The sequence below is a fragment of the Nestor notabilis genome, unplaced genomic scaffold (assembly GCF_000696875.1).
Source record: "Nestor notabilis isolate BGI_N333 unplaced genomic scaffold, ASM69687v1 scaffold293, whole genome shotgun sequence".
NCBI lineage: Eukaryota > Metazoa > Chordata > Aves > Psittaciformes > Psittacidae > Nestor > Nestor notabilis.
In genome coordinates, this window is record NW_009923160.1 from 86,099 (window position 1) to 95,252 (window position 9,154).

Here is a 9,154-nt window from a genome sequence, read left to right on the forward strand (position 1 = left end):
CCAGAAAGCCAACTGTATCCTGGGCTGTATCAAAAGGAGCATGACCAGCAGGTCAAAGGAGATGATCCTGCCCCTCTGCTCTGGTCTTGTTAGACCTCATTTGGAGTATTGTGTACAGTTCTGGTGTCCTCAACATAAAAAGGACATGGAGCTATTGGAGCAGGTCTAGAGGAGGCTATGAGGATGATAAGGGGGCTGGAGCACCTCCCGTACGAAGATGGGCTGAGAAAATTTGGGTTGTTCAGACTGGAGAAGAGAAGCTGCGTGGAGACCTCATAGCAGCCTTCTAGTATCTGAAGGGGGCCTACAAGGATGTTGGAGAGGGACTTTTCGTTAGGGACTGTAGTGATAGGACAAGGGGGAATGGGTTCAAACTTAAATAGGCGAAGCTCAGGTTAGATATAAGGAAGAAGTTCTTTACTGTGAGGGTAAGTAAAGAAGTGCTGCCCAAAGAAGTAGTAAATGCTCCATCCCTGGCAGTGTTCAAGGGCAAGTTGGACATAATCTTGGGTGACGTGGTTTAGTGTGTGGTGTCCCTGCCCATGACAGGGGGTTGGAACTAGATTATCTTAAGGTCCTTTCTAACCCTGACTATTCTATGATTCTACCAGGAGAAGGACAGATATTTGTAAAGGGACGAAGGGGTTAACAGCCAAATCTCTGCTGCTCTAAGTCTGAACTCCCTCTGCACAGACTATACCCTGTGGCACTGCTGATGGTTCGGAGCTGAGAAGAGGGTCTGACATGCCTTCTTATTTTTTTTATTTTTTATTTGAAATTATGTCAGAAATTGTCCCTGTGGCCATTTGCACAAGATACCTGGAGTTTCTTGGTGGGTTGGCCAGTGCTGGGGGATGCCAAGCTCCCAGCTGGGAAGAGTTTCACCCCGCTGGGTGGTCCCTGTGCCATTGCATCCAGGCGTCTCTCCAAAAGCCTCACCATCCTAGACGTGGCTGTCCCTGTGCAGGGCAGAGCTGGTTAAACAGGGAGCCCCAAGGCAAGGTAATGGCACAGCTGGGTGAGAAGGGAGGGAGCCATCAGGCATCCCAGAGTGAGCTGATTTCTAAATAGTTTAAACTCCCTAGCACTGCCTGGACCCATCCCAGTGGAGCTGTTTCAGGAAGCAAATGTTTTGTGCATAGGAGAAACCATGGGGGTTTCCCTCCCTGAGCAAGCAATGGGTAACACTCCAGTGTGTGCAAGGATGATGGAGGAAACCTCTGCACGTGTAGCCCAGGTTAGTGTTCTGTAACACAGCACCAACATCTCTTTTTTGGCTTAGGACACACCACAGCCACCTGAGGGGCCACAGGACAGTCCCCACATCATCTCCTGATGCATGGTTCACAACAGGTTTTACAGACTGTTGTACAGCATACAGCTAACAGTGAAAACAAGTTTTCCTTCTTATGTTTATCAGCCCTTCAGGTCTTGTGGGGTTCCCTGCACCCTCTAGACAGTTTGGTTTCCACCTGTGCGAAGGAAGAGCTGCAGAATTTATTGCACCCTAGGAAAATAGGGCTAATACCAATGCCTCAATGGGGCTTTTGTCACTACAAGGGTATGTAGTGACAGGAAAAGGGGGAATGGCTTTAAGCTGAAAGAGGGGAGATTTAGATTAGATTTTAGGAAGAAATTCTTCCCTGTGAGGGTGCTGAGGCGCTGGCACAGGGTGCCCAGAGAAGCTGTGGCTGCCCCATCCCTGGCAGTGTTCAAGGCTAGGTTGGACACAGGGGCTTGGAGCAACCTGCTCTAGTAGAAGATGTCCCTGCCTGTGGCAGGGCGTTGGAACCGGATGAGCTTTAAGATCCCTTCCAACTCAAACCATTCTAGGATCCTATAAAATACTGTGGTAGGGTTGGGCACAAAAGTTGCTGATAGATAAAGCCACCGGTGCCCTGTTGCCTGGCTGGGTATGGGGGACAGTGGGGTACAACTTGCTCCACTTCAGCCCCAGGAAGAAGGTGACATGGCGGCACTGATGATACTAACCTGGGCTGTTCCCACCCCTTCACTGACACACAGTGGTTGCTACAGGAAGCAAGCAGTACCTGAACTAGCTGTTTCCTCCTGGGAGTCCAGGTCTGACCCATCGGAGTCAGTCTCATCACCCAGCACCACTGCAGAGAGCACTGGCTTTTGCTTAGGCCTGAGCCTCACAGGGGACAGGGTGGGCTTCTTCCCTCTCAGCATCACTTCTGAGCTGGAACGCAGAGAGGTCAGATGTGGAGTTGCTTTGGTGTCCCTCTCACCCACTCCTGAGGCAGAGGCAAGGAAGCCCTGTGATGCTCTGGACTGTGATCACGCCCTGAGCAGGGCAGCCCACGGAGAAGCCTCATGGTCCCCATGGACTTGGACAGGTCCATCACACCCACTGACTGCAAACACATTGCTGCTAGCATCTCCAGCAAATACTCACACCCATACTTTGCCTCTGTTTGCTATTGCTTTGCTTGAGTTTAAATCCTCAGTCTGGTTTTCTCTTGCTCTTGGAGCAAACAAGTAACTCCTTTTCCTCACCTGCTCTTGGTCACAGATGATCTCCTCTTCCTCTCTGCTGCCATCTCACACCCTCTTACAGTGTTTCTTCTCTGCATGGTCTGCAAACTTTTAGTTTACATCTTTACTGGTTTTGCTCCAAAACACCAAGAGAATTCGTTCACCCACTTGCACAGGTTTTGGGAAGGGAAGAAGGAGCCAAATACAGGAGGGAAATGGCCCTGTGATTATCTCCACCACCACATGGTGGGTACACGCCTTCAGGTCTGACTTGCTTGAGTCAGCCCATATGGGAGACTCCAGTTTTTTTCCAAACAAAACGCTCTGGGGTGCCACTAAAGGTGCTGCTGTTTGGGTAGCACACAGCATAGGTAGGGCCAGATTTAGGGTCCTTGGGCACTGCCTGCCTGGGCACTGAAAGGAGACGGTGGGACTCACCTCCCCCATGGGACAGCTCGGTGGGGTCTGCTGGTTTTGGTGGTCCCCAGAGTGCTTGAAGGAGTCCTTGAGGGGCTGCATGTGGAGTGGGCTCTGCTCCGAGGCATGGGCGAGGGGATCACTGTGGCTTCAGGCACTACTGTAGCTGGTATAGCCATGGGCTTTGACCCACGAAGGGACCTGGGGGTCTTCGGGCTTTGAGCTGGAAAGCAATATTGAGGGCACAGAGAATCAGCACCCATCTCCTGGTAGTCCTATAGGCTGCCCTTGGGGGAACCATGAAGCCAACCCAACATGGGGTTGTGTAGAAAAAAAGGGGAAAAGGGATTTTCAAGCTCTACCTACATTACACTCTGCTGGGGCTTTTGGGGACAGCTGATGTTTTTTCCTGAATATGTCAGGGTGACTCGCATAGGTCAATATTCAGAGAACAACTGCAGAGACTTGCATCACCCTAAAGGCCCTTTCCTGCTCTTCTCTGTCTTGTTGCCCCACTGGGTAAGACGACAGCATCCCATGGCCATCAGTGGGTGGCCACAGATCCCTGCAGTGGATAACTGAAGAGAACAGGAGGTCACTCTACCTGGGATGACAGAGAGCTGCTGAGGCAAAGCACTGCTGCGTTTCTTGTGTCGCCTGACTTTCCGCATCACTGCTCGGACCAACTCATCCCTCAGGTGGAGGAGACCAGGAAATTTCACAGCCTTCTGTTGCTGCTGAAGCCTGACCACGGCCTGGAGTCTTTGGTAGGTCCGAGTGGAGATTCCCTTTGCAACCTAAAGCAGAGGGCAGCTGAGGAGCTTGGCATTGTCCTCCCACAGCACTGGGTGGTGAAACAAACCCTCGGCAGCATTACTCATATCTCAAGAGCACCCTGCAAGCTCCAAGCCCTGTGAAAACCCAAGGAAGCTCTCACCAGCCCTGACACTCATCATTTCCCTGGCACAATGTATCCCATGCAAACAGCCACATTTGCATGGACTCATCTGCTTTGGTAAATGACTGCTGAAGATGACATCTCAATTATTTTGGCCAATTTCTAGGTACAGGGTAAGTAAGTGCAGCATTTTCTCTTGGCATGTATTTACAGCTCAAGGAAGTTTTGTGACCATGAGTGTCCTGGGCTTGTAGATATGTAAAATGATGAGAAGTAAAGGGTGAAGGGCAGGTGTTAGCTTGTGAGTTTGGCTTTGGGCACCTCTGCTGCTTTTGACACCAGTGCATCAGTTCTCCCAGATAACCTGCTGGGGAAATGGGGGACATGCCAGGGCTCCAGCCTATGTGACATGAACCCAGGAGTGCTCCTTAAAAACACCTCCAGAAAACAATCACACGGGAAGTGATTCAGACACTGCTTTGTCTTTGTGCCTTCAGGACCTAAACCCAGAAATGCAGCCTTGCTCAGAAACACTGTTAGATAGAGCAATGCGGGTCCCTGCTGCCTGCCTGCTCCCTGCCCTTGCATTGGCTCTGCAAGGTGCTAGGTGGTGGTGTTGCATTGAGCTCGGGAAGGAGGTACTATTTAATATGTTTGGCATGAAAAAGACTTGGACAGTGAAAGTCCCCTTGAAATCCCCACGACAGGGGCTGCTGTGCCCTCAAACACCCTCCTTCAATAGAAGAGAGGGAGCCCTGAATGATTTAGCATATGAAAAGCTGCTTGTGAGAAAGATTTGCTGGAGAGATACTAATAACCAGCTTCAGAGATGGGAGCACAGTGGTTTATTCCCAGTGCTACTGTGTGATTCTGCCTCCACCTTCCCATTTGCCTTTCAGAGTGTATTGCTCCAGATGGGGGTTACTTATGGGATTTTTTTAACTGCCTGTTAATGTTTCAGTTGCTCTTCCCCCCAAAAAAATTAATCAGTTCAGAGCAGTCTTTGTGTTCCTGTGCTGGGCTGAAAGGACAGACTTACCCTCTTGATACCCATGCTCTCCAGCTTTTCCTCCAGCACTTCTTCCAGGATGTGGCGAAACCGCTTCAGGAGATTTGGGTTTCTCTGCAGGGCTTCCAGCAGCCTCTGCTTCCCACCCCGGGTGGCCTCCTCCCTGCCTGGAGTAAAGGTGGGGAGTGCGGCTACCAGTGCAGCAATGCGCAGGCTGTGCCTTGGGAATGGGACTGGTGGGATCTTTCTTCTCTTTGCGAACATAGGTCCCACCAGTCCCAGAGCAAGCAAGTGATTGCTCTCAGCAAACTACATCCCTCTGCAAAGGGGCAGCTTTCTCCTCTAATTTGATTAATCCCTGCCCACAACTTTCCCAAAATCCCACCTATAGCCAAGTAACTGCCTGAGACAGCTTTCCCAAGTGAAGCATTGGCAGCAGGGCTGGTCACAGTGCTGTCATAGTCTGTTCAACTGAGAGGGGACCAGTAAGCTCACCCCCTCTGCCCCCAGCCCACCACCTCATCACAGCCAGCTTTGCACAGCACCCCTTGTCCCCCCTTGAGGACAAAAGTTGAAGCCAAACGCCAGCTTCATCCTGGTGCTTTTGAGATAGGGATAGTCCCAACTCGTACCCACCTGCTGACTCTTCATCAGCTCCCACTTTGGTCACATCCTGGGTCACTGCAGGGAAGAAAGGAGACTGTGACAGTCAAAGAGGAGCCGAGGCCCCAGCACAGAAGCAAGTGCTGATCACCACCTGCTTTCCTATACAGGAAGTATGGACACAGGTGTTTCTTTGGCTCAGGTCTGGCATCAGCCCTTGGATAACATCTCCAAAGGAAGCCCCAGGGCACTCTCCCACCAAGGCTGCTGGCTGGAGGATGTCAGTGGGCAAGCAGCCATCTGCTAACCTTCAGGGCTGGGGTCAGTCATGTACCCCTTGGGTATTTGCTAACAGCTATCCCTGGTTTTTGTTTTCTGAGCAGCAGCACCTGGTCAGGTCTGCATGAGGAAGCTAAGTCCCCACTTTTCAAGTGCCCGCTTTCCCTGGCACTTGATTATAGAAAACCCAGACTGTAAAGAAGAAACCACAACATGCCTCAGCTCCTTGTTTTTATGCAGATAGCTGCTGGCATAACATTGGAGGAGGCAAGGTCATCTGCTGTGAGTACTTGATTGAAATCTCAGTCCTTAGGGGTATAGCTATAATACAAAACCCACCCAAGAGACAAGTTAGTTTTGTGTCAGTGACCAGAGCTGCTGTCTGTGCTGTTGCAGCAGATAGTCAAGGAACTGTAATGCGTCCACTCCATGGTTTCATGTGAGAGAACATACAGCTAGCTTCCTGGAGAAGACTTCGTGGCATTCTTTTGTAGAGGGAGACAAGGAAGACATTGTGGTCTGAAGGGCTGTTAGCTATGAAAAATTCAGCCAAAAATGATTCACTTTAAAAATGCAATCATTACCTTCAGTTTTCCCTGTAGATAGCAGCTTGATCTGTAAAGAAATAGACCGGGAATCATTCAAAGATTATTTGTCTATAATTTTGTGTAATTTTTCCTCTCTCTGCAAAGTATTATAATCAAATACATTCAAAAAAGCAGCAGAAAACAGCAAGAGTTTAAATTGGGCACATACGCTCCCCAAGAACTATTCCCCTTAAGCAGACCGTACCTGTAAGGGGTTGGCTTAGGGACTTTCCCTTCCATAACACGATCACTAGCACATCAGGTGCCATTCTGTTACACCCCATGTGCTATTCGCAGATCTGATGCAATTGCAATGCAAAGTGTTGCTCTGGTGATCTACGCCACAGCGGGCATGATTCGTGCCAATGATACTCACATCATGTTTCATGTTTAATCAGTGCAAAAATAGCCAAATGTAGCAAAGCATTACAGAACAAGGTTGAAATTATGCTTAGTCTTGATTCAGCAAATGTTTTAAGGTTGCTCAGAGTTAAACATCTGCTTAAACCTTCCTGATGAACCGAGGCTTTGGGGTTTTTTAATTTCACTTGCCTTCTTCTCCTGGGACTTGGTGAGCTTGGGCTGCTCCCTGAGATGGGTGCTGAAGGTATCCACTTGCTGATGGACATGGTCCATAACTGCCCACTGGTCCTGGGATGGGGCGCCATGGAGTGTCTTGTTCTCTTTCTTTAATTAAAAGGGACAAAAGAAGAACAAGAAAACTTGAACATGGTAAAAACAGATTTGGAGCCATCTCCTCCCTTCACCAGCAAGGGCAGCTCTCTGGATTTTTATTCATTTTTGAGATACCTTCCAAAGGGCAGATCTGGCTTTGCAGAAGATGTATGGCCACCTTCAAAGTCTGCTGGTTGGCAAGCTCGTGTCTTGTCATCAGTCGTGATAGGACATGGCTTTGGTCACTGCATTTCTTTTATTCTTTCCCCTTCATAACATAATAACTATACTCTGACACCCTGGGCTTTGAAGTCCAGCCAAGGCTCATTTAAAGTGTGTAGCCCTTCTCTTTCTACCTACCACTTGCTGGGGTAGATCTGCAGAGAGAGCATCTCCGATTCTTCTGAAAAGACCTAACATCTCTGGATTTGAACCATAAGGGAAATGAGGCCTTTTCTGAGTGATGTGCTTGGGAGCTGCCAAGGACATCTGGCACCTATCTGGACCTCCCATGTCTGGTTCTTCCTGTGCAAGTCCTTCAGCGCTTGCCTCTGCTCTGCCCTTTGCCAAATTAAACACATGGGCTTTTCCCTCCTTGGCTTGTAGTTTGGGGGCATCCATACTCAGAGAAATTCAGCTTCCCTTTGGGTACTGAAAGAAGGTTGGCACCATAACAGCAGTGCCGTTCCTAACTTAATCCATGCTCAGAGGTACTATGCACAGTAAAGGCTTCTTCAGATCTTTTTGGACATTGAGAAGGAGGCTGGTTCCTCCTATTTATGTAAATAAATGTATTTTGTTTATTTAAGTGCTTTTCCATATGGTGAACTTCTGCAGCTCTCTGGTGAAGATGGGTTTCCCCGCAGTAAGCAGGGCTGACCTGGGACTGTGACATGCCCTCTGCACCCTCCAGGACCCATTTTTGGACTCAGACTGTCCATGCTCTACACTTGTAGAAGCCCATTTACCTGAACCTGAGCTGAGACCAGATGTGCACAAAGCAGATGCACACAGAAGTGCATGGATGTGGGTCCGTCTCCATCCAAATGCACCTCCTGGGGTGCGCAGTAGGGGTAAGGACACAGGTACAGCAGTGCTCACCTGCACTGCCGTCTTCTCCTGCTCTGCCCAGCCTGATGGCTGCCACCATGCCTCCTCTGTGTCATCATCCCGCAGGGTCCCCAGGTTGGACTCCAACACCTCCCTGGCATGAAGCTGCTGCAGTTTCTGGAGCAGGAAGAGGAAGGAGCTGTGTGTTGGGGAGCCCAAACTTGGTCAGCCACTGCTTCCAACCCCAAAATGTTTGTGTACCCCAGGAAATAAAAAATGAGGCCTCTTTGGGTCGTGAACCTGTGATGTCACCTAGACCAGATGAAGCAGAAGGCTTGGACATCCCCTCGCCTGATTGTGTTTGCTTACCCCCTCCATGGCACAGCTCCTGCTGGCCATGTCCTTGAACGCTGTGAGGAAGAGCTGCTTCAGGCCATCAATCTCTTCATGCAACTTCATCCTCTCCTCCTCTTTCCACCTTTCGAAATCTCTCCTGCCTTCCTCTTCTCGCTGGTGAACTTTCTCTGTTTCCTAAAGGGAGTGGAAAAATCAGGACAGGACACATCTTGGCTGCAGAGCAGAAGTACCAAGGGCCGAAGCTTCTGCCCTGGTGCCAGTGGGATGAGCACCAATGCTCTCATTACTCCCATTGCTGCTCAGAGCCTGCCTGCACACAAAGGGAAGTTAGAGGCAGTACAGCCTCCTGGGCAAGCACACTTACAGAGTCCTTATTTCCATGTGACATTTCCCATGGGAATCGGGGTGTGTGGGGGGGCACATTTTCCCAAGAAATAAACACAAGACCCACCATAAAATATTTTGCAGCAGCTTTTTCACCTGTGACTTAAAAATGTCTTGCATTTCATCACTTCTCCTCCCAATCCATCTTTTCCAAACAGGCAGCAGTGCCCTTGCCCCATACCTGCTCCCTGTGCAGCTTCTCCACTTCCCTCTCTGCTTCCAGCTGCTGCTGCATCTCCCGTAATTTTGCCTTCAGCTCCTCCACCTCGTCCTCCATTTGCTCCACTTGCTTCATCTTCCTCCTCTCTGCAAAGCTCAGGGAGACAGGTGCTGTGAGCAAGGGTGTGATCTGTCAGCTCATAGTGGGGTTTTGGTTTGGGTAAGGTGGAGAATCCT

The 9,154-nt window shown here is 49.8% G+C and overlaps 1 protein-coding gene across 1 annotated transcript in view; it reads right to left on the reverse strand.

The window, feature by feature from the left end:
* The window catches only part of DZIP1L (DAZ interacting zinc finger protein 1-like), a 17,458-nt gene that overhangs the window by 2,883 nt on the left and 5,421 nt on the right, over nucleotides 1-9,154 (reverse strand). Inside the window, exons 5-12 of the mRNA XM_010011982.1 lie at nucleotides 8,940-9,064; nucleotides 8,387-8,548; nucleotides 8,069-8,194; nucleotides 6,845-6,979; nucleotides 6,290-6,320; nucleotides 5,460-5,504; nucleotides 4,854-4,990; nucleotides 3,521-3,713 (exon numbers count right to left, since the gene is read on the reverse strand). Of these exons, the coding sequence (XP_010010284.1) occupies nucleotides 3,521-3,713; nucleotides 4,854-4,990; nucleotides 5,460-5,504; nucleotides 6,290-6,320; nucleotides 6,845-6,979; nucleotides 8,069-8,194; nucleotides 8,387-8,548; nucleotides 8,940-9,064 (954 nt within the window). The remainder of the gene's footprint in view (nucleotides 1-3,520; nucleotides 3,714-4,853; nucleotides 4,991-5,459; nucleotides 5,505-6,289; nucleotides 6,321-6,844; nucleotides 6,980-8,068; nucleotides 8,195-8,386; nucleotides 8,549-8,939; nucleotides 9,065-9,154) is intronic.